General features: G+C 35.3%; 1 protein-coding gene and 1 long non-coding RNA gene across 2 annotated transcripts in view; both read right to left on the minus strand.

Annotated features, from left to right (window-relative positions):
• Nucleotides 1-8967: 8967 nt before the first annotated feature.
• Nucleotides 8968-10386, minus strand: LOC113353422 (dehydrodolichyl diphosphate synthase 2-like). The gene is made up of 3 exons (XM_026597025.1): nucleotides 9951-10386; nucleotides 9785-9852; nucleotides 8968-9703 (listed from the first exon to the last, which is right to left on the minus strand). Exons 1-3 carry the CDS (start codon nucleotides 10275-10277, stop codon nucleotides 9217-9219), a joined length of 882 nt encoding a protein of 293 aa, XP_026452810.1. The 5' UTR covers nucleotides 10278-10386; the 3' UTR covers nucleotides 8968-9216.
• A 3847-nt stretch (nucleotides 10387-14233) lies between these two features.
• The window catches only part of LOC113353423, a 15720-nt gene continuing 3614 nt past the window's right edge, over nucleotides 14234-26339 (minus strand). Inside the window, exons 2-3 of the long non-coding RNA XR_003361280.1 lie at nucleotides 23327-23329; nucleotides 14234-14244 (exon numbers count right to left, since the gene is read on the minus strand). This is a non-coding gene — a long non-coding RNA (uncharacterized LOC113353423). The remainder of the gene's footprint in view (nucleotides 14245-23326; nucleotides 23330-26339) is intronic.

A 26339-nucleotide genomic window follows, 5' to 3' on the forward strand; every position in this document is an offset into this window, starting at 1 on the left:
CTATGTGCCATTAATCATTTAATATCCTCTTAAAAAGACTTAAAAGTTACCATTTTATAATTGTCAATTTTGTGTCAAGAAAAATAAAATATATAATTGTTTTTACTTATAATTAACCTTTTCAAAACATTAATGGTAATATATTTTCTTATTAGAAAGTTTATTGTACTCTAATTAATTATTTATTATATGCTAAAATTAAAAATTTGTCAGTGTAATTTAAATATAAAATAATATTATCACTTACGATATGCGATGTTGGAAAGGAAAGGATATTGTATTTAATACCGTTCATTTGAAAATTTAAACTTAAAAAAAAAAATTCAAAATAGTGGCCTGTCCAGCCCGATCTGACCTGCCCGTATAAAAAGCGGGCTTTGGGCGGTCTTTGGGTAGCAAATTATCTACTTGTGCCCGGCTTGTCCGGCCTGAATTTGTTTACGGGCTCACAAATATTAAGCCTGGCCTGCCCGGCTTGTCTTAGTTTTTGGGTCGGGCGGCCCGGCCTGCCCGAATTTACACCCCTACTTCAAGATCGTCGTCAAGAGACATGGACGTCTCTCTCAACTCAATCCCTACATGGAAATCTAGATCAGTAATCATATTTCCTCCCATTTATGTTTTACTTTTGGATGGTAGTTCAGAACACTTTTTGTAATTAAGATTGTAGTTAAAGTCGGTTCTACCTTCTATATATAATTTGACATAATTCATGGAAATCCACTTAGTTCCTTCCTTTCACCATCAACACCTTTGGAGACAGCTTGAATGTTGAGTATATGCCACCCATGTTGACATAAAGTCTTGGCAGCATATATGTTCATCAAAATACTCAAAGATCTTCATCAACATGTTGAAATAGTTTTTTAATTACGAAAATCTTCGATTGAGACGCTAGAAAAATGCCTTGGCAGTTGGCACCTTGCAGAGTTGCAGTACTGTGGGATTATTTTAAACAGGCCGCCTCTTGTGGAGTCTGTGTAGTCATATTGGACTTGGATGTAGCCCCCTGATAGCATTTTAAATTATGGACGTAACTCTTCCAAGACTTGCTTGCACAAAAGGATTTCGTTGGGTATATTAATAGCAGTAGCGCGAGACGCTCATATAAGGTCAGAGTATTTACATCTAGAGCGAGAGGTGTAAACTGTCGTATGAGCACGTTTATGACACGACATGCTAAAATTTGACTTGGCACAGCATAACGCGTGGTGGGGTAAGAATCAAGAACATAACATACGACACAACACAGCAAAGCGGGTAAGCATGGTGCAACATGCATCAGGGACAGGATCCAGAACTTTTCGCAGGGTATGGCTAGAATATCACCCGTTGTCAAGGCGGATGAAGTCAATTTTTGGAACGAGTTACATAATTAGTGGTTAACTTGAGTTTTCTTTTAAATTATTAGATAAACAAAACAAGCACAAAAATTATAATTTTTGGTTGGGTTTGGTAATGTTCTTTTATCCTTCAAAAAGCATTTTCGAAATGTATACATGGTAATAATTTTTTACATTGGTGTTTGGTAAAATAATCTTAAAATACTTTTTATATAAAGCACTTACATAATTTTCACACTTTTAAATGTTGGAAAGAAGGAGCTTTTAAAAGATGGAGGTGGACCCAGTGAAGAATGATAGCATTAACATAGATTGGAGAATTCGTAATTTAATTTTAGAAATAAAATCTACATTCAGATTGTTCATCTCTTGGCAATGTTATTATGTGCCTAAAAAGAAAAATAAGATAGCGGATGTTTTATCTTAACTTGCTAGAGTAGATAAATTCGGTAGTGTATGGATGTTAGAACCGATATCTCTGCCAAAATGCAGGAGGAGGCAAACTATGTAATCTCTCAAGTCTAAGCAATTCAATCTTCTATTTTTTTATTTTTTATTTTTAAAAGAAGGAGCTTTAGAAAGCTGCAAAATCATAACCTTTGGTCTCACCTTAATTTAAATAAGAAAATCATAAGCTTTGCTTTAATTTAGATACAACAAAATCAAGAAAGTATGGATAATCAAGATATTTACATGAATCAAAATTCCGATTCTTGGTGGAACCATATATTTATGATTTTTGAGGGGATAGACGGAAATCGTAATGAAAAGACGTTCAAACTCATTAAGAAAAGATTCGAGAAGCTATTTCAACGATTGGAAGCTCTGAAACAGGAAATAAAAGCGGTAAAGCAAGCTCATCCCACCAAAAGAAGTGTGATAAAAGTAAGTATGTCAATCAATAAGTCATTCATCGAAAATAGGATTAAGAAACATAATAACTAATAATTGATTTATTTTTCAGTGGGTGACTGCGCTAGATAGATATGAAACCATCCCATAACAAAAAGTTTAGGCATGAGGATTTCTACAGTATCATGGAAGAGAGCACCTCTGATTTCAACCTATATGAATAAGTGTCTAAGTGAAAATTTAAGCATTTGAATGTATTTTGAAGGGTGTTGATTATATAAGTGATCCTATGTATTTTGAATCACTCATCATTAATGAACAATCTATTTTGGTCTTATTGAATTTCCTATTTTTTTTAGAAAAACCAAAAATATTGGATATCTTCTTTAAACTTACATATAGGTTTTATGCCCTCATGACCTGGCCGTAAATAAGAAAGTGTCCCACAAAATGATATCTCGACGGATTTACGGCTGTGATTCTCCATAAACCTAGTTGTAATATTTGATTTATATATTCGTCTGGGGTTACAAAGTTTATCATGAGTTCATATTTATGGCGGAATTACGACCACTAAACCCAAACGTTAGCAGTAGTTATATTCGCCATTCCCATCTTGTTCTTGTTTACGACTAAGTTGTTAAACCTAGCTATAATTTACCCTGAATTGTCATCCTCTGATTTTCCTTCCGTGATTAATCAATAATCATATAAACTTAAATACTAAATCCATTCGTTTAAGGTAAATTAATATCCCATTACTTAAAATAAAGGAGATCCACCCAAATCCATAGTCAAACAAACATTAAATCAAACAAATTTTTGCATAAGTAATGTTAGAGCATGGCTCAGTTGAACCCAACAAGTGTTGGTATGTCAAGTTTGGTTGTCATATTTTAGTATCAAAACGCATCAAGAGTCACTTGATTAATTACGAGAGTCAACTTCGTTTAGGTTAGACTAGAAAGTCTATGAATGTTGAGGCTTACAAGTATTACTCTAAATACCTGAAAAATGTGAAGAAGTAATGACCGCAACGAAGACATCATCCTCCACTTGAGGTTAGTAATACTGACTTGATCTTTTTTTCTATTCCTAACGTATCTTTCAAGTCTCTTTATATTGAAAACATAACATGCGAAGTTATATTTATGACACTCTAGTGATTATACTTGGTCATTGCATTATGATCAAAGTATCAAGGAATTATATTGAATTATAAAGTACAACGCTTATCTTTTGAACTTCGTAAATACGACATCAACATAATCCATGTATTTGATTACATGATTATGTGTGGGATACATGTGTCATTTCATACTAAGAAACTATATATTATTACATTGGTTTAAGGAAGTAGATCTATGAACTTATTTCATAATCGAAAGGGAAATTATAAGTGTGTTGGTCCGTTTCTTCATTGACTAATATTTGGATGACTGACACAAGATGACAAGGTAGAATCTATCTTAACCTATGTTGAGAATCAAGGTGTAACCGATCCTAACTAGCTTTTGGAAATAAGGTGTAAACGATCACAACCTACATTGGAAGCATGGTGTAACCGATCACAACCTACTTTTGGAGGCAAGGTGTAACCGCTCACAACCTACACTGGGAAGCATGGTATAACCTATCACAACCTATATTGTGAGTCATGGTATAACCAGTCCCAAGAGCAAAACTGAGTTTCCAATATTCACATATTTCTTTATGTTTTGTGTGATTTTTGAATTAGGGTTTTCTAAGATAAGAAAATTCTAGATGTCGATATTATTTGAACATGTGCATAACTCTTATTATTAATTGTTCAATGATATTCCTTGATGCTCAAGATACTGTTTGGTAACCACTCTAATCAATCTTTGGTAGAAGATATGTTTGAGTTATTGACAAAGGATCTTCTGTTTAACTCCTTTGTCTGGTTAGATCAATCCAAATTTAATTATCAAAATAATCAATTTTTTGTATTTGTAATTAGACAATATAGAACTCGAAGAGTAACTATAAAGTGATGCCGATCTTATCAACTGGATAATCACAAATTTATCAAAGATAAAAAAAGATCTAGTTGGATCCCAGCCGATCAAGATGTGTGCACAAATTCACAAGATACGAAAACTAATAAGAAAATCTATGCAGGGATACTGAGAACGATAGTTTACATGGTCTCAAATATACAAAGTTGGATTTTGTTCTTTGTATAGCGTCTTAATTCTAAGAGTATTCAAAACTGGATTACGTCCCGGGGTTTTTCTTCATTTGCGGCTTGCTCGTTAACAAAATCTTGTGTGTATTACTTACTTTACTTCCGCATTATAATTGTTATTATAATTAAGTAAATAATACTATTTTGTGTTAATCCTAATCACTTAACATTAATCCTGTAGTCAATCGATTTTATTACTGTAACTATTGTCAAGTGAATATCAAGTTGTCGTATTGTCTCGACTATTTTCCATAGACGACCACACTTGGTATCAGACTTACAGGTTGATATTAAAAGATTGTGGCGTATTTGGGTACCCTCGTCTTTTCAATAAAAGATTAAAATACTTAAACATGTATAATATACTCGTCCACTATGACCAACATTATTGAGAACATACTTAGAAGATGATGAAGAACTCTCAGGCGACTTGAAGCCACTCATCCAATCATCATCGTCATGAGTACAGAGATAATCATTCGTAGGATTATGTAACTCCGGAAAACCGAGAAGAATTATTTTTGTTGATCTCAATCCAAATATAAAACCTCTTCAATGTTACGGGCCAGGTCCATGACCATCCAATTAGCTCTTCTGACCTATTTTCATATCAAATTCAAATTCTTCAATTGATGGTTGTACCTAATTTGAAAAACATATACGAAACTGAAAAAGGTGTTACAGTGGGAAAATTCCCAGCTGAAACATTCATCACTCAAATAATTTATGCAGATGCATGACTATTTACGGTTAGGAAAGTCCCATCCATATAGAGAAACTCATTATTAGGATCTCAAATTTTCCCATCCTAAGGAGTACATTATGGATGGAAGTTCTTAATGTCCAAACGTGATCAATGGATTACGGCTACGACAATATGAAATCCTAGTCGTGATCTTCTCAGCAAAAACCATTTTTCAGGACCCTAAATTCATCAATCTAACCTCTTTTTCCAATCTAACACTAAGATAACTGGTGGGTTTTTCAATTCTTACCTAGTATGATCCATTCATGGAGGATTTGTTGGTAATTGAACAGATTAATTCACCAAATCTCCATCACAGATATCAATAACTTGGCCTGTTTCAGAATTGAGGTTCAATCGGCCTGATCTTGTCACTCTTGATCTTGTTCTCATCTTAAAAATCAACTTTAGTTGTTTGGAGAATCGAATCAACTTGTGTTTTTTTGGAGAATCGAATCAACTTGAGTTGTTTGAAGAATCAATAGAGAAGAGACAAAGGTAGGTTTAGGTTTTGAAGAGTGCTTTTTAATAAGAAGAAGAAGAAAGAAAAAGAGTAATTTGATTTGATAAAAGGGTTTTTATTTAGGACTCAAAAAATCCTCTTTTGTTTTACCTAGCAACTGTTAATTTGTGTAGCAGGATTATTTTGGGCATAAATAAATGTATTAAACGTGTAAAACAGTGAGAAAAATAATTAGAAAAATTGTAACAAAATACAAAATTAATACACAAGCTTATATCGCACAAAATTTAGGATATGGAGGATAATTTACTAGGATAAACAATTCGGGAGAAAGCTACAATACTAACTCGTTTAGGGAGCAAAAATTCAAAAATACCTCTTATTTAACAATCTTATCCTCAAGTCTCACAAATAAAAGAACATGAGGGCAATTTAAGAATCTTATTACCGGGGTATCAAACATTTTCATTATCCAAAAAGTTAATATTGGGGGACCTTATTTATTTAAAAATTCAAATATCCTTATGCTTAAGTAAATTAAAATCTAACTATTCGTTTCAACAAAAAGAAAAGAAAAATCAATTTTCTCCTTCTTCTTCTTCTTCTTCTTCTTCTTCTTCTCTTCTCATTCATAAATCATGATAAAGATGATGATTATAAAAATAATAATAATAATAATAATCTATTATTTGCAATTTCCTCTTTTATTCTTCTGCATCGCAGCGCAATGAAGATGACGATCATAAAAGAAAAAACCAAAAAAAACCACCATATATTTTTGTTTTTGATTGCAAAAAAAAATCGATTTGATTTTGTTAGGGTTAAAAAAAAATTGAAACTGTTTACGGTTGGGAGTTCTTAATTTCTAAACTGTAAATCATATTTTTTACATCTTAGAAAATAAGATTTCCTAACGGTAATTAGGTTTACGGTTGGGAAAATTAAAATTCATAGTTGTAAAATATTTTTTACGGTTAGGATTCCTAGCTATAAGCGATTATGATTATCACAAAAATAGACGAAAAAACAGAGGTTGGGTTTCGGTTAGATTTTCCAAGCCGTAAAGCAGGTATACGATTCGGGAAATTAAAATTCCCAGCCGTAGAATGTTATTTACGCTTAGGATTTCCTAGCCATAAGTGATTCTGATAGTCAGAAAAAAAAGAAAAATACAGATTTTGGATTTCAGCTAGGATTTCCCTGCATGACTAGTACTTTCGGGTAAGAGTTCTTAATTTCCCGGCCAAAAAATGTCGGTTACGGCTGGAATGTAATGTTTTCCTAGCCGTAACTGCAATAAAAACCCATCTTTTTAACGGATTGGACTAGGTTTTACTGACTAGTTTGAAGTTATGTATCATCATATTTCTTTAGCTTTTCAAAAAAATAAAATAAATTACTCATTCTCTTTGCAAATAAAAACAAAAAACAATTTATTTTTTTATTTTCTAAATATTAATCGAATCACTAATTAAGTCAATGTAATCATTAATCTTTAATTAATGCACTTAATTATTTGTAATAACACTAATCAAGAGTATATTAGACATTACTAGCCCTGAGATTATATAAAAGAAACAAAAACTAGGAAGCCTTGTTTGGAATCTTCCAGACAACTCGGACTCTGTCTGATCTTAAATTCTGAGATCATACAACTATATTAAATGTAGACATCCTCTTGACCGAAATATCAGCACCAAATAACCTTCGATTTGATCTTGCTTTCGATAGGGGCTTGAAATGATTAAACCCACTGCATCTGGAAACTAGGCAATGACCAATCGACTTACATAACAGAGGACTAATGGTACCCTGACACTCTAGAGTTTAGAAATACTCAGCTGCATGTTAACATTTTCGTAGTTAGTCACCTTGTTGACGTTGCAAACCAGTCTTGGAATGTTAACGTCCTTCACTTCATATTTGAACAAAGTACTGTCCATACCATCTGTCAAATCCCTATTAATAAATGACACTATCAAGTGAAAACTAAAATAAGATAGCAAATTTACTAATGCCTCTCTCTATCATAGCATCAAAAGTTTTGAGACAATTACCAATTCCCCCGGATTAAATTTGGAATATGGAAACTGCCTCTAAAGTAATTTTATTTATATTCAAATGCATGCATATTATGGTCCCTATAACTGATAAACTTTCCAAGTATATTTACATGTCAAACACATGCTCCTTTTGTTCTCAACCAAATGAAACTCTGAAGCATATATTTATGGAATGTCAATTTGCTAGGAGTGTCTGGTTTGCCTCTTCTGCAAACTCTTTTGTGCTTGTCATCCCTAACTTGTATTTGCAGCAATGGATCTTAAGTTGAAGTACCAATATAGTTGGTTGGAACAACGAATTTGGTCTTTAAAATGCTTTCTTTGCCGCTGCAGTTTGGCACATTTCATTAGCAAGATGTGATAAGGTGTTTAGAGAAATCAATACGAACCCCCAAAATACATATGCAAGAGTTGGATTGTTCTTGAAGGAGAATTGGCAAGTCAACCAAAGCAAAAGGAAAAACTCACAGTTAAAAACGACACCAACTTAAACGAAGCAATGGAACTATCTAGATTCATGAATTTCCAAAATCAACATTGCTACTAAATGGTACCAGTCAAATAAACTTATGAAAACAACAACACTGGACAGGTATTAGCGCTATCGAGGCGTGGAAATGGGAGTTACAACTTCAAAGCTCTCACCATCAACCTTAAAGCTAACAACAACAACCTAATTAAGTTCATTTCAGGACTTCCAAGTAGTATGAATTGATAAGCTAAAGCTCTATGGGAAGACATTCTTAATCTTTTGAATGTTTCTATTTCTTCAAACTTTTTATTTACTATTTAATTAGTAAACCTGCAAACCAGCATCAATTGCATTAGTTGCTACTTCTACTAATGCAACAACTACATGTAACTATGTGGGTTATCCTCTGGTTTGTATTTTTGATCTCCTTGATCAGGATAGAGGGACCAACTATGCTCAAAACTATCAACACTAAATTTGTTTTGACTATTAATTTTAATCTAAGGGTTTTCTTATAAGAAAAAAAACAAAAAACGCTAAGCCGTTTTCATTTTCATACAAAATCCAGAAAAAATGACCGGGCCACTGAACAAGTACGCCCACACACACGGGAAAAGCTTGGACAGTTGATGCTTGATTCAACTCGGTAGAAACTTTTTTTTGTTTTTTTTCTTTCTTGATAGATCTGAAGAAACCCTCCTCCTCCAAAAGGAGAGATGCCAAAAGTCCAATATTGATCTCAAATCTCTTCTGTAACTGGTAAATCGAACTCGCCGGAACTTTTCAACCCACGGGAAAAAAATTTTTATAACAGTTGCAGTAACGAAGATAATCACCATGCATTGAGAAAAACTTGAAACAAAACACATACAATAACAAACCAAAAGATCAAGGCTCGAGCATTAAACACCGGTAAATCACTAATTAAGCCTAAAACATATAAAATGAAAGCTGGAACATAAACAAATAGAGAACTTCTGCACCAATGTGAAGAGCAAATCTGAGCAAACGCTGAGGGAGGAGAGAGCAACTTTTTTCGTTGACAACAAATTTCATCTATAACGATCAATTAAGTAGATTGATTATGAACTTTCACTGCCAAATTGTCGACTTCGTCTTGTCCTCCATATCGTCTGCGTCTTTGTTGCAACGAGCGTAATGCATTCACAAATTCTTTCTCGCCGAAATCAGGCCACATACAATTCTCAAAGTGAAGTTCAGAATAAGCTAATTGCCACATTAGGAAGTCACTGATCCTGTGTTCACCACTAGTTATGATGAGTAGATCAGGGTAGGGGAATTCTGTAATCTTTGTTCGAAGTTCTTGATTCATTATATTCCCATCGATGTCTTCTGGGTTGATGAGATTGTCTTTTACTTTGCGAGAAATAGCTTGGTAGGCTTGTAAAATGTCTTCCCTTCCACCATAGTTAATGGACAGAATCGCATGAAGCCTCGTGTTCTTCTTCGAGGCTTCTGTTATCTTAGTTATCGCTGCTTGTAGTCCAGTTGGCAGCTTTGTGGTATCGCCAATGATAGATACTCGAACATCGTTTCTGGTATATGGTTATGTTAGTGATACTGGTATACGAAACATGATGACTTCGGACAAATTCCTTGACGTTTAATATACGTACCTCATGCAAACATCCATGTCTCTCAAAAGGACTGTTTCGAATGCGTACATTAAAAAGTCAACCTCGATCTGAAAAACATAACAATATTCATCACGCAAGCTGTAGAAAAACCAAGATGGTGTTCGGGAGGTTGAATTATATGGAGCTAGGGAAAGAAATGACTAACTTGAGGTCGAAACCAGCAATTCGCGGTAGAGAATGCAAATGCCGTCAAGACCTTAATGCCCCATCTGCAACATAGTTCAGCCAGCTTTGCAAAACCATGTGAAGACTTGCTGTAGCCGAACACAGGTTCCAATCCTTGATTTTTTGCCCACCTTCGGTTGCCGTCTATTATCACTGCCACATGTTTAGGTAGACGTTCCCGACTTAGACCAGCTGGCAATTCCTCCAGATAATCCCAAACTTTAGTATCTCTTGAATCAGTTGATCTAACAGCAAGTTCTTCCATAGCTTTGGCAATTTGTTCTTCGACACCCACTACCTTCTCCATGTCGTATGCAGATTCATAATGAGATTATGAAGAATTGAGAAGCCTATTTAACTTAGCTTCTGAAAGTTAAATTACATGTTAAATAGTCTCATCTGGATATGAAACTCGAGTGACCAACTCCTTGGCAGCTGTCCTAACGTTCTTTTCTATATATATTATATCAGACAGACACAGCACAACAATGATCACATGCATGCACGTCATAAGCAACTTACATATACAGTACTAAGATTTATGCACATTAAAACCTGGCCGGATTGGGGTAATAGGGTATACCTGATTTTAGGTGGACTCTTTTTAAGGACTAAGATGGTGTTCAAATGGATGAAGTTACAAAATTATTCTTACTCATTATATTTAAAATTACCCTAATTATTTCACTTTTATCAACTCATTTTTATTTCGTCTTCTCCTCTTCCCTCTTCTCCTCTATCATACCGACCTCCCCCATCAGACCTCCATCGAAAACTCGTCGATTAATCGTCAAATTTGAAGTCGAGTGTGAAACAAAGTTATAGAAGACCTAGTTCCGAAGACCTTGGCATTGGAAAATCAGTTCAATACAAACGAAAGAAAAAAACAGTTAAAAAAGAAGAAATTACTGAAACTTCATGAAACCAAAGAAGTGACGCAATTGAGAAAGTAAGTGACTACTTAAACTCACTGCAGTACTTCAATTTTTTGTTTACATGTCAAATTAGGTCAGAAAATTAGAATTTCTAAATTTGCAGTTATGTAACCGGCATGGTGTCTGTTCGACGACCTTGCCAGCTTTTCATATTTAGGAGTAGTCGTTGTCTTCTGGGTTCAATATCATGCCAACTTTTCATATCTGGAAATGCCATTTACAGGATCATCACGATGTTCAACCTTAAAACCTTACCAACTAAATGTAGTTTTATTATTCGTTCGTTCTTGAAATTCCTAACCTGCCTACTAATATTGTGAAAATCCTTGTGTTTCCCGAGTCCCATTTGGTTATTAGCCGACATCTTATTTGAATACATCCCCGCCTACTATTTATTAGTTGGCACTATATAAATTATAGACTTTGACGACTAATTGCCGACCAAAACCAAGTTTGTTTAGGTACTTTTTTGTTATTCGTCGTTACTGTTGTTTCTTTACACTACACCAAAATGAGAATTTGTAACACAGAAAGGCCACACTTATTTGTGTAACAACAGATGTCACACAAATATGCGTAACAAGATCGAAAATGTTACAATAATTTTGTTACAGTTTTTAGTGTGACAACTATTTTCAGTTATTTTTTTTCGGAGGAGATAAAGTTAAAAAAGAAAGAAAAGAAAGGAAGCCACGTACTAGTTTCACCTTTAACTTTTGCATCCTCTGGCCGACTCTCATTCTATCAGTTTTCTTCTCTCCATAAGGAATATCCATGACCCCTGAAATTGAATCATCAAAAAACATGGTTTTTCTCGTTTTTCTCGTTTTTCTCTTAGAATTTATGGAGCACTAGACGAAGAAGAATTTTTTCTAAGATTTACGAAAACAAAAATTATTTAAAGATGCCTGAAAATTCCAGGAAAAAAATGAACAACTTTCAAGATTTAGAAGCAGGTCGCACCTTTATATCAAAAAGAAGTGATTATACAAATGGACAACAAAATCTTGCACATGTTGTAACATCGGGTATTTTCAAATTAATAGAAATGTTTCTCCCTTTAGATGTCTACTTATTACCATGGTACTCACAAAAATCCACTTAGTGAGTAACACTCACTTAGTTTAGTCGGCACCTAATATCATTGTCGTCCCTGAAGACTAAGCCTATTTGTTATTTAGTCGTTTCCTTGTTCAAATATTGACCCTGACGACTAGTTGAAAACTATTTTCATTGTTCTTGTTTAGGATGCAAAAAGTCAAGCAAGGAAAGAAAAATGCTACTCCTCCTTCAAGACCTTCTCGCGTAGGTGACAAACTCTTGACTGCAACACATCGAGGGGAACATGTGGTGCCGGGAATGCTTAGGATCTGTGAACGAGAAGTGACTCATCCACCTGAACCAAGTGATTCCGATGAAACTCCTGATGAAGGCCAATCAATTCCATCTGATACATCATGATGATGATCAAGTAAATCCACCTACTGGATGTGATAATGATGATGATGATCAAAGTTTCCCACCTGCTGGAGGAGGTAATGATGATTGTGGTAACAATGATGCTGGTGATAAGAATCATGACAAAGATGATGGACAATGTGAAATTGCTGAAGAAGATGAAGAAGAAGATGTAGAAAAAGAAGGTAATGGTCAATAAATGGGGTTGTTCAAGAACCACAGGTACCACAAAAACCATAAGCTGCAACGATAAAAAAAAGAAGGTTATAAATAAACCTATTGGTTCCCACGTGCCTCCCCATTACTTGAAGAAGCAACAGAAAGATGGTGAGCCCCTTCTAGGGTTACCTGAAGATAGCGGACATGTTCTTTTTGGAAAGAAAGACTCATCGGCGTATGAAGTCTATTATACTATCATAAGTAATTTCAATCTCACTTTGTTTTTATTTTAGTGTTTTTATCTTAAATTTTCTTCAAGTGTATGTATTTATTTTCTAATTGTGTGTTTTGATTTATGTTTTTAGGATCATAAGAATGACATTCGTCTTTTTAGGCGCCAAGCTTCAAATACTATGATGAAGAAACGACCACTTAACCTTGAGTGTGACGCCGTGAAAGAAATTTTCAAGAACTACGGGTTGTGACCTGCGGTGAAGAGTTCAATTGTTGAGTTTGACAAAGTTATAATATATGCATTATGTGAGAGGTTTTACGGGAATATGGATACAATGTTATTTACATTCGGTGAGATGCGGTTACTCCCGATGATTGTCAACAAATTTTAGGCCACAGGGTTGATGGAAAATCTACCAAAGATGGCTACAATGATCAAATTTCTTAAGAGGATCTCTACAAATTGACTAAGAGCTTGTTCGGTTGGGATGAGAATAAGTCGTAGTCTATGTTTGTGATGAAGGATGGTTATAGAAGGAAAAAGATGAATCTGAAGAATCTGAGGGACACGTACTCTGGGTCCCATAAATTTTTTGATGAGGAAGGAAGTGTGGATGAATTTCGAATCAATGCTACTGCGTCCGCTTATTTTCTATACGTCATGGACAACTGTATCTTCCTCGACATTTCCGGAAACTTGGTCGACGCCAGGTATCTTTAACTATTGCATGCCCTTAACGACATGCATAGGTATTCATGGGGTACTGCGGCGGTTGGCTTCTTGAATACATAGTTGACAAAGGATTCAAGATCTCTAGTCAAGCAAGTTAACAGGAATCTAAGTCTCTTCCAGATAATTCATTTGTCTAAATCATTTATATTTGCAAAATGCTTGTAAGATGAGATTCTTACTATATTTTGTGTTTGCATAGATCTGGATATACGAGCACTTCCCGTCCTTGGTGAAATCCAATCCCAGCATCAAAGTCAATGTTGATCTTCGGAAGCACAAGCCAATAGGACGCAAGGACACTTTTACTGGTTGTCAGGAGAAGGATATGCCTGGGAATCTTATCAACATGCGATCTACCTTGAACAAAATGACTGCGGATGAGGTAATATTCGATCCGTATCGGAATGATAGAAATGATAAAATAATCATAAGGAGAAATGATGTTTCATTTCACTACGGTACCTTGTTTTACCCCCCAAGGATTCTCAATATACGATCCACATTGGGTTATGCGAAAAACTGGTTACGTCCAAGAAATTACCCATCCTGGTGATGATCCGCTGTTCAAAGCGGTAAAAGGATGAGTGCATCACGTCCCAAAAATCTATTGACGTCGTTTACGTCCACCACCAGAAATTTCTCATTGGGATAAAAGACGTAACTATAAATTGATTTGAGTCTTTTGGACGGGGTGTCTGAAGGTCATGAAGCTCATGAGAATTACATGAAGTGGTACTCCGGTTTTGCTCTTCCTACTGTGATTAGGAAAGAAATTGTTTAACAACAGGATCGTAAGAGGAAGAACACCACGAAAGACCCAACAACAAGTCTTAAGAATTTTATAAGTATTTTAGAGTTGCACTTATTATTTTAAAATTACATTATCGAATCAGTTTATTAATTGTTTGTTGTTTAATTAAAAATAGAAGGACCATTTAAATACCCTGGTGAAGATGATGTGTTGCGTGAGGGGTAGAGGAGAGCCTTTGTCGGTTGAAGAGAAAACTAAGCACATTGACTATGCTAAGAATGTTGACAATGAAGATGCCACCGAAATGTTTCAACGAGATAATGCTGAACTAAATAGGCCTAGTAGCCGTGTAAGTGGTATCCAAAGAGGCGGAAGTGCTAAACGGGGCCGGGGTGGTGCTGGTGGTCTTGGTCGTGAATGAATGACTTTCTAGTTTGTTTCTTTATGTGTTAGACAATATGTTAATGTTAGAGCACTTCTCGGTCGAACTCGCATGCGTTGCTATCTCAAGCATATTTGTCAATGTTAGTGATCAAAACTATAAGTCTTGATTTCTAATCTACTATAGCTAAGTCTCGGACTAGGATACAAATTGTAGTTGAGCTCCAAGAACTCCATGGCGATCATCATACAAGATGAAGAACTACTCAAGGAACTGGTGGAACTTTATCGACTAAAAGGTATGTGGAGACTTGAACTTATCTATCACTCAAAAGTCTATCTACTCTATCTCTTATCTTGAGACAAAAGTCGTTTCGCTATATAGACTTTGATTATACACATTTGCTATTTCGAGCCGAGTTTATCTCGCTTATCTATTTCTCGAAATATATGTTGGTAAGCTTTCGCTTTGTCCAAGTTCATCTTTACCTAGTGACGAAGGTCATGATAAGTTTCAATCACTTGAAAATGGCTTTAACGAAAAATGGTTTGTGAATAACAACTATATAACGTCCTCTAAGAATGTTTCAATGATTGAAATGAGAGTTTAGATTATATAACCATTGTTGGATATAAGCATTGTGTGGTAACACATATATGTATAAGTCCTTATTCCTTGAACCAAATTATGCGTACTTTGTGGCTCAGGAAAACCGGAACAGAGTCTGCGTACCCAGTCCGCGAACTGTCGGAGGTTCTCTTCCCGAGAAAATATGCTGGAGTTTGTAAACCTTTTACAAACTTATTCCGGGTACTTAAGTCCGCGTACCTAGTCCACGTACTTAGGTTGGTTATTTCTAAAAACGATTATTCGTGAACTTATACTTATATAAACTAAGGAATGCAAGTTTGCAAACCGTGGCTATAAAGTTCATGAATCGATTCGAGTGAATCAAATCGTTTTTGCTTTGATTGTGTCTTGTTTACTTATATAAGATCTAAGCAGTTGAAAAACTCACTAACTAGTTCATTTGAGTCTTTTGAACTAGTTATGGTAAAGAAGAATATGGTTGATATGAAAGTGCTCATATGGATAACCATTGGTTACCTATTGTTAAACCAAAAAATGTACATATTTGGGTACGGTTACACAAAATTAAAATCGTGCATTTCATTTGTGTGTAACAAGCTAAGTCTTTGATCTAACGGTTGAAAGATATTAGATTGAATCTAATTAGGTTTTCATCTAACGGTGAATATTGAATGCTTTGTTATTAAGCTAACATTGATTGCAAACCCTGATTTGAAAGACTGTATAAGGGAGAACTCTAGCAACTGGAAAACCTAATCCCCACACCTCATGTGTGATACTAGTTGTATAAGGTAGAGTCGATTCTCCTTTAACCTTAGGTATCTTCTGGATACCCTGTAGGTTAACGACCTGAAGACTTCATTGGGATTGTGAAGCCATACCGATACTACTTTCTTGTAGTTGTGTGATCTTATCTTGATGATTCTATCGTATTGAGTATAATCGTAACGATTGGCTTGAGATTGATATCTCCGATAGGAAATATATAAAAGTAATCACAAACATCTTCGTCTCATCATTTGTGATTCCACAATATCTTCTTTCGTCGCGTCGATTAAGATTATTTTGAGGTGATTGATAATACTGAGCTGTTCTTCGGGAATATAAGTCTGATTTATCAATTGGTTCCTGTTCACCTTGATTTATCAAAAGATAGAACAAAACTCGTAGGTATTTCTGTGGGAGACAGATTTATTTATTACCGTATACTTTTCTGTGTGATACAGATTTGTTTATTAAAGTCTTCGACTTTGGGTCGTAGAAACTCTTAGTTGTGGCTGATATCAGCTAAGGGAATCAAGTGTGTAGTATCCTGCTGGGATCAAAGACGTAAGGAGCGAAACTGTACCTTGGATCAGTGTGAGATTGATTTGGTTTCAATTATAGTCCAGACCGAAGTTAGTTTTTAGTAGGCTAGTGTCTGTAGTGGCTTAATACAGTGTGTGTTCAATCTGGACTAGGTCCCGGGGTTTTTCCTGCATTTACGGTTTCCTCGTTAACAAAACTTCCGGTGTCTGTGTTATTTTTTTTCCGCATTATATTTTGTTATATAATTAAAATATCACATGTTGTGCGTTTGAGTCAATTAATTGGGAAATCCAACCTTGGTTGTTGATTGAAATTGATTAATACTTGAACATTGGTCTTTGGTACCGTTCAAGTGATTCCTCTTGTATTCAATTAGACTCGCAGATTTCTATTTGCTTGAGTAAGTATTGAATCGAGAAAGAGAGATATAACTCTTTGATATACTTTATTAAGATTGAGTCTAGTTGATTCTCTTGAAAGTATATTGGAGTTAGTCAATACAGATTGCTAATCGAAATATTGGGTGTGGTTGTTGTACCCCCGCTTTTTCAATTGGTATCAGAGCAGGCAAACACTTTAAACCTGATAAGTTTGTGTTTGTTCGATCCTTTAAAATTGTCCTATGGGAAATTTCTTTGGAAAACTTGCTCTTGGAATCTGTAACGCACGCCAGAAATCCATAAAGATTGCTCAAAGATTATTATGGATGAAACCTCCGGTTTCTCATGATAATCTCTTTTCATCTAAGAAGGAAAATTTTAGATGATGAGAAACAATCTAAAGGAAAAAATAAAAAGAAGGAAAGATTGAGAAAACGTTCGGTACGCTCAAAGATATAGACCCTCACTAGATTAACTCCTAATCTTTTTGAGAAATACTATCGTAATGGATCAATTGACAAAGATCTATTTAAAGCTTTCTAAAGCGTTTTCAGATTCTTAGAAAAACTTAATTCAGTTAAGTTTAAGAATCGGCCCGATAAAAGTTCTGTACATGTAAAACTATGGAATAATGATGTACGAACCGAATACTCAATCAAAACAAGCAGATCCAATGAGGGTTCTCATATTTTTGACACGGGGGTCTAGGAATCGGAAGAATCTTCTCTCTAGTCAAATCAAAAGAAAGATAGAAAGCTCTGACAACCCTGATTATCATCATTACTTTGATTATATCACTGGAATTGCTCACAAATATCAACCAGAAATGTGCATGAGGTTTCCTCTGGACATCATGCCTTTTGGTAACAAGCATGGCACCACCCCATTTGTATATATCTTGATATGGGGCAAGAAATGGTTTGATTTGTGTACAATTGGGTTAAAATGTTGTTCTATCCTTTCTTGGAGTTTCGAATAGAGCTTTCTACTGCATACATTTTCTCTCAGAAATTGTGTTGTTACGAGATGCACAACCTTGATGTGCGAACATCAAAGAAAACCCCACATTCCTTTTGTGGGTCGCGGTTCATAAACGGGTCCAAGCCCATTAGTGGGGCATATAAAGAATAAGTAGTGTACCTTCTTCTTCATCCAATCAGTCCGCGTACGAGAACCTCTAGGGTTTTTTTGTTTCCTCCATTCAAACTTCTTTGGAGAAATTAAAAGGAAGGGTGTTCAAGGTTTATTCCAAGTAAGTAATTTCCTCTTGGTTATTTCTAATTTCTAGATCTCATGATGAATTTTAAGGTTTCAAAAAGAAGTTCAAAAAACTTGAGTGGTTCTAGCATGAATCTACCTTTAAACCAAAATTATCTTAAGATTAGGTTTGTCAATAATTCTTGTGCTGAAGTTTTTTAAAGGATTTCATATATGGATTTTATTTTAGAAAAGAAATTGGATTTATCTAGTGGACATAAAGAGGATTTAGTTTGCTTTGAAAAATTCAATCTTGGAAACATCTTTGATGGTCATGGCCAAGGTTTTGATTCTCTCACAAGAATTTTCTATGACAACATTCATGATGTTGATCTCGAAAAAATGGAATTCAAATCCATGATAAATAGAGAAAGGTTTCTTGTTAATAGAGAGTTGATTTCAAATTTTACCAAAATCTCTTTGGGAAACGTGCGTCTAACTAGGCCATGTGATGAACGACCATCGTGTGATGACATCTCTCTTGGGGTTTGCGGTAAGAAGGTTGCTTGGAATCAAGGGAAGTTTCCTACTAATGTTCTTAGTGTTGCCTTGATGGCTTTCGGAAAACTTGGTATCTCTAATCTTTGTCCCTCCACAATTGAGAATTCTCGGTGGAGTCGCGAGTTTGCGGAATTGGTCTATTTCCTTGAATTGGGTGTTCCAAGTCTCGATATTTGTGGTTTTATCATTTTTCAAATGACTTAGATGACTTCACCCATCAAGAAGTTAGGTTACCCTTGCTTGATTAGTCAAATTTTTCGTGATCTTGGTTTTGATTCAATTGGAAATTCTCTTGGGGTTCCCAAACCTGTTCGTCCTTGTACTTTCAGACGTATAAGGGAGAATGTGTGCAAAAGACAAAGAGATGATTCCCTTGACGATTGTGAACCTACCACCTTGAGTCTTCTTCAAAAAATTCACAAGGGTGTGTGAAGGTCAATTCAAGGGTGAAGTGCATGCAAGAACAATTGTCGTTGGTTGCAACGAAGTTTCCCGAACTCAAGGAAGAATTGAACATGATTCAAGCATCTTGGAGTATTTCCGATGATGAAGATGATGAGTAAAGATTTATTTGCCTAGTAAATCTTCGGATGAGAATTTTATTTTCATGTTTTATTTGGAAGAATAACTAGAGTTTGGAATAGCCATTATTGTGATTACACATAGCTATGTCCAATGTTTTCATCTTCATGTTTTTAGGTTTATTTGTTTAAATTCTAGAATTGTTTGGAAAATGATTTTTACAATATTAATCTTTATGGTTTTATATATTGCAATTTGTTATGGGATATTTGTGTTTACGTCCGTGAACTATGATTGTCCCATACCTTGTCAAAAGTTATGTGTTTCATATGTCGATATGTATGTATTAATAAAAGAATGAATGAAATTTTGACATTACAAAAGTTTGAGGCCTATTATGTCATTATTGATGGGAGATAGGATGAACTTTCGTTTGCGAGGATTTTGTCTATTATATGTCATTGTGCAAATGGTGATGGAAAATAAAATGAATCCTTGTCTATTCCGCAGTAGTTGGTTGATCTCTGATCCACAATCTTTGTGCATATACTGTATTGTTCCATAAGGTTTCTTATGTTGAGCACAATCGACTAAGTTGATTATTTTCTTATGATTAACTTAATTGTTGCTCCGTAAGTTCGCTTATGTCGAGCATGACCAATTAAATTGATCATTTGTTGTGCTTAATTTGGTTGAGCATTTCCGATTAGACTAATCATGGGTTCTCTTGTGGTTAATTTAATTGAGTATTATTTAGATTCAAATTCATATTCGTATGTGATTTGTTATGTCCAAAGAAATCCTCTTTTCTCTTGAAATTAAGGTCGCTCTTGTTGTTCTTTCGGGAATGACATATTCTGGGGGAGAGTTCCTAATTGAACTTGTGCTTAATTGCCAAATCTTTGTGGGGAGTGTGACTGTGGAATATTATAGGAGTTATCTTGCATCTTTATATACTCCTTGATGAAAGCATTTAGCCTCGGCTATATGATTGCATCTAAATAAGTTGATATGTGCTTTCTTTTGGTCATGAAATGTCTCTATGGAAATTTTCATTAGGATCCCGTTTTCGTACCTTTGCCAATTTTATTGACAAAAAGGGGGAATTAATGTGTAGTTCACACTAAAAATACATATGGTTTTCGGATCATTATGTAAGTGGGAGTGGTTTCCATGTGAGATTGATTATTGACTAAGGGGGAGTGATACATATCACTATAGTATTATTGTTGAAGTTGTGATACAATTGAACTTTGACACTGTGTAATGATACTATGACACTGTATAACAATGATCGAGAACTATGTTTTCTCATTGTTATAGCTACGGATCTTCAACAACGGTGATGCTAAACTTACAACCTTTGGGATCATTGAAGTACTTGGAAGTGACGAAGATTTCGAGGAATGTTGAAGATTAGACATGTGGAATAGGAGATACTAAAGTTTCTTTATCTTTTTTGTATTCCATATGTATTGATAGTTTTGTAACTAAAATTGACAAAGAGGGAGATTGTTAGAGCATTGCTCGGTCGAACTCGCATGCGTTGCTATCTCAAGCATGTTTGTCAATGTTAGTGATCAAAACTAAGTCTCGGACTAGGATAGAAAGTGTAGTTGAGCTCAAGGACTTCATGGCGTTTCATCATACAAGTAGAAGAACTACTCAAGGAACCGATTGAACTTCTCGACAAAAAGGTATGTGAATACTTGAACTTATCTATCACTCAAAAGTATATCTAATCTATCTCTTACTCTTTGAGACAAGAAGTCGTATGCTATATATATATATATACTTGGATTATACACATTTGGTATTTCGAGACGAGTATACCTCGCCTATCTATATCTCGAAATATGTGTTGGTAAGCGTTTCGCTTCGACCATGTTTATCTTTACCTAGTGACGAAAGTCATGATATGTTTCAATCACTTTGAAAATTGCTTTGACGAGAAATGGTATAACAACTATATAACGTCCTCTAAGAATGTTTCAATGGTTGGAATGAGAGTTTAGATTACATAACCAATGATGGACATAAGTATTGTTGTGGAAACACATATGTGCATTGATGTAGTTTTTTAAGTGGTAAATAAAGTTCGTTCAACTCGGACTTGTGTAGACTCAATTTCAGACTTAATAATAGAAAACAATAAAAATAAAGAAAATATATACACAAGGTTTGTCACAATGTCGAGAGATTACTGAGACTCAGGATTCCACCAAACCTCATACCATGTGGTTCAAAAATCAATTCTTAGACAATTATAACTCTTGTTTATTGACTCTAATTCTTTGCCAGGGTAGATTTTAAAAAGATTAACTATAAATCACTAGCATGATGCATCAAATGCACTTGGACCAAGCATACATCATCATACGACTTCACAACTAATTAAGAAAAATCATAAAACAATTAAATTAATGCAAAAAGTCATAAAAAGAATTAAATATAATTACCACACGTATGAAATATGGATTCCTCCGTCATCCCAGTGTTGGGGTTTAGCTCATGATGTCGTACAAACTCTCAAAAGATAGAAACATGGCTCAAAGAGTGTTTAAAGATGGAAGTACAAGGAAAATCACCAAAACAGATAAATTGCAACGTTTATATGCGTGGCAGATCGACTGTTACTAACGATACAGAAGATATAAGACTGCTGGGAACGATACTATGTGTATCGTGGATAAACCACACTTTTCTGCGACTGACTTGGGTCGTCCAGTGTCTTCAGCTTCGTCTTCTTCCTCCTGGTGCTGCAACTTTCTCTGCAGCGTGATTTCTTCGTACCAGAGCCTCCTCTAAACTACGTAAAGGCCCCAAACTCCTCTCCTCCTTTTCTGGAACTCGAACCAACTTATATATACCCAGCAGACACAAAAATACCGATTTAATCTCCAATTTTCCTTTCCGTGCAAGTTACAGATATTTCCTATTTTCTTTCTTCTTTACGCGTCAATAAGAGAGTCTGAATTCTCCCAAACCCTTCTAGGGATATAGTGAAATATCAAGGAAGATATCCTGCCTGTTTTTACACATAACTTCCTCAAATAAAACCAACACAGTCCGTGTATCTCTCCAAGACTGTGTTTTGTCTAAACTCGACGGAAACTCCTTTTTTTTTCGAATCTGGACGCCATACATTCCCTGTTTTGGACTAACAGGATTATATCCATCATATTCCACGTCCAACTCCAAAAAATTTGCTCCAAAAACACGATCTAAGTCGTGTTTATCTGAAACAGGGCCGACACCTTCTCCGAGAAGATATCTTCCATTTTTATCGGCCTGAAGCTCTACTCTGACGTGTATAAACACGTATTGATCCTCCCTTCAATTTGGCATATCGAAGTCCCCCTTCCTATCCCATAAAACTCGGCTTCCAACTACTCAGATAATCTTCACGCGAAAAGAATTATTTTCCCGCCATTGCTGGTTTTTAAATGATGAAGAAAGGGGCGCACCCTATCCAGAGTAGGGGTGCCTTTAGCAGCTTCCTTAAGGGGTGTCCTGGGGATGCCCCTTATCCAAACCGGGGTTCCGAATAACAAGTGTCCTCCGGGTGCTTTCCGACAACTTTTCGAGCCAATTTTTTCCAAAAATGTTTATTGGCCAAAAATACCTACAAATAAATAAAACACCATAATAAGTACAAAAATGAACCCTAACAATATATGAAATCGAGACAAATCGGACACAAAAATGTGTATATCATGCATCAGTCCTATCCCTTGAACCAAAGTTTGCGAAATTTGTTGATCCAGAGAAACCGGAAGAATGGCTTGTTGCCAAGTCCGCGAACTCAGTCCACGAACTGCCGAACTTCTCATCCCGAGAAATTCTGCTGGAGTTGACAAACTAGTTGCGTGAGTACCAGTCCGCGAACCGGCGGAAAGTCTTTGCCGAAATTTTCTGCTGGAGTTTGTAAACTCTGCCCGGTTGCTTAATTCCGCGAACCTAGTGTACGAACTTAAGAAGGTTATATATCTGTAGATTATTTCTGAACTTAAACTTATAAAGACTAAGGAATGCAATTTTCAAACCGTGGCTATAAAGTTCATGAACCGATTTGAGTGAATCAAATCATCTTTTCTTCAATTGTGTCTTGTGTAGTACATAAGATTTCCTTGCAATTGAACAACTCTCTAACTAGTTCATTTGAGTCATTTGAACTAGTTATGGTGAATAAGAATATGGTTGGTATGAAATGCTCATATGGCTGACCTTTTGGTTAACTATTGTTGAACCAACAACGTACACGTTTGGGTACGGTTAACAAACCTATAAGCGTGCATTTCATTTGTGTATAACAAGCTAAGTTTTCGATCTAACGGTTGAGAAATATTAGCTTGAATCTAAATCAGGTTTTCATCTAACGGTGGATATTGTTTTCTTTGTGACCAAGGCGAAACCCTGATTTGAAATACTATATAAGGGGACATCTAGCAACTCTGCAAAACTAATCCCCATACCTCACGTGTGATACTAGTTTCCGTGCTAGAGTCGTTTCTCCTTTAACCTTTGGTTTTCTTCTTCTAAAACCAGGTTAACGACTTAAAGACTTCATTGGGATTGTGAAGCCAGACCGATACTACTTTTACCGTAGTTGTGTGATCTGATTTTGCATCTTCTATCGTACGAGTACAATCAGATTGATTGGATTGAGATTTATATCTACGATAGGCAAGATATAAAAAGTAATCACAAACATCTTCGTCTCATTATTTGTGATTTCGCAACATCTTGTTTTGCTACCATACGATTAAGATGGTTGTGAGGTGATTGATTTATCTAGGTTGTTCTTCGGGAATATAAGACCGTATTATCAATTGGTTCCTGTTCACCTTGATTATTATCAAAAGACGGAACAAAAACTTTAGGGTTTTTCTGTGGGAGACAGATTGATCCTTTGATAGACTTGTCTGTGTGAGACAGATTTGTTTATTGTCAAAGCCTATGATTTTGGGTCGTAGCAACTCTTAGTTGTGGGTGAGATCAGCTAACGGAATCATCTGCGTAGTATCTTGCTGGGATCAGAGGCGTAGGGAGTACAACTGTACCTTGGATCAGTGGGATACTGATTGGGGTTCAACTACAGTCCAGTATGAAGTTAGCTTGGAATAGGCTAGTGTCTGTAGCGGCTTAATAAAGTGTGTGTTCAATATGGACTAGGCCCCGGGGTTTTTCTGCATTTGCGGTTTCCTCGTTAACAAAATTTCTGGTGTCTGTGTTATTTCAATTTCCGCATTATATTGTTTTATCTTTATAATTGAAATAATACAGGTTGTGTGTTAGATCATCAATTAGAGTAATCCAACCTTTGGTTGTTGATTGTCATTGATTGATCCTTGGATATTGGTCTTTGGTACCATCCAAGTTATTCCTTGTGTTTGATTAAAGACTCGCTGATTTCTATTATCTCGAGTAAATCAAAACAAGAGAGAGATATTAACTCCTTGATTTAGTTTAATCTAAATTTAGTCTGAATGTCTAGTTGATTCTCTTGCAAAGTATATTGGAGTTAGTCCATACAGATTGCTAAGCGAAATATTGGGTGGTGTTGTTAGACCCCGTTTTTTCAGGTTCAACTACAGTCCAGACCGAAGTTAGTTTGTAGTAGGCTAGTGTCTGTAGCGGCTTAATACAGTGTGTGTTCAATCTAGACTAGGTCCCAGGGGTTTTCTGCATTTGCGGTTTCCTCGTTAACAAAACTTCTGGTGTCTGTGTTATTTCTTTACCGCATTACATTTTGTTATATAATTGAAATATCACAGGTTGTGCATTTGAATCAATCAATTGGGAAATCCAACCTTGGTTGTTGATTGAAATTGATTGATACTTGAACATTGGTCTTTGGTACCGTTCAAGTGATTTCTCTTGTATTCAATTAGACTCGCAGATTTCTATTTGCTTGAGTAAGTATTGAATCGAGAAAGAGATATATAACTCTTTGATATACTTTATTAAGATCGAGTCTAGTTGATTCTCTTGAAAGTATATTGGAGTTAGTCCATACAGATTGCTAACCGAAATATTGGGTGTGGTTGTTGTATCCCCTCTTTTTCAACAATGGTATGGCACAACCGACTATAAGTTAGTCGTCATTGTAATTGTTAGAGCATTAACTAACCAAGCGTTGGTATGTCAACTTTGTTTGACATATTTTAGTGTGTGAAAACTCATCTAAAGTCGCTTGATTAAATACTAGATTAAACTTCGTTTAGGTTAGACTAGAAAGTCTAAGAATGTTGAGACATACAAGTATTACTCTGAAGAACTGACGAATGTGAAGAAGTAGCGAACCACAAGGACGACATCATCCTTGCACTTGAGGTTATTAATATTGACTTGAATTGTTTAATTCCTAAAATATCTTTCAAGTCGTGCTATAATGAAAACATAACTGCGAAGCTGTATATACTGTACATATTGTATAATACTCTAGTGATGTGACATGTTCATAATTGTATGATCATAGTATTAGGGAATTAGACTACGAAGTATTACGTTTATCTTTTGAAAATTTTTTTGTTTTCCTAAGTCACATTTTTTATTAATAAGAATAACCAAAGTTAGTACAAAACTTTAAGGATCACTAAATTGGATCAACTGAAAAAAGCAAAGCAACAAATGATTAAGCAAGACTAACTAGCAAAATCTATAATATTTTCTATCTGGCATTTCTACTTGTATTAAAGATGCAGGTCTTCCTTCATGATATATTAATTCTCCCAAATTCAATCTTGCTCCCTTATTTGCTAGATCATCTATTGAAAAATTGACTTCCCTGTAACAATGGATATATCTAATTTCAGTTATTGATTGACAATCTTTCACCCATCTTGCATAAATGAACCATGGAATTTTGCGGATTTTAAAGTCTTCGATCACTGACTTAGAATATGAGCATATGATAATTTTAATGCAGACTAATTTTACTGCCCATTATATTTCCCAAACAACTGCAAGCACCTCTGCAATGTAATTGGTAGCTATGTCAATACCACCTGAAATTGTCCCTAGAACCTGACAGAATTCATCTCTTCCAATGATTCCAAAACCCGCATTTCCTGGATTGCCAAAAGCTGCACCATCACAACAAAACATGATATATCCTTCTTCTGGAGCATTCCACTGACAATCTACAATAGAGTT

Source organism: Papaver somniferum, chromosome 2 (assembly GCF_003573695.1).
Source record: "Papaver somniferum cultivar HN1 chromosome 2, ASM357369v1, whole genome shotgun sequence".
NCBI classification, from domain to species: domain Eukaryota; kingdom Viridiplantae; phylum Streptophyta; class Magnoliopsida; order Ranunculales; family Papaveraceae; genus Papaver; species Papaver somniferum.

What these genes read in the sequence shown, in the direction of transcription:
- LOC113353422 (XM_026597025.1), bottom strand. Translation starts at nt 10,277, where the DNA reads ATGGAGAAGGTAGTGGGTGTCGAAGAACAAATTGCCAAAGCTATGGAA. An exon ending in ATTGCTGGTTTCGACCTCAA is followed by an intron (nt 9,853 to 9,950) that starts GTTAGTCATTTC and finishes TATGTTTTTCAG; the next exon opens with ATCGAGGTTGACTTTTTAAT. An exon ending in GACATGGATGTTTGCATGAG is followed by an intron (nt 9,704 to 9,784) that starts GTACGTATATTA and finishes ACCATATACCAG; the next exon opens with AAACGATGTTCGAGTATCTA.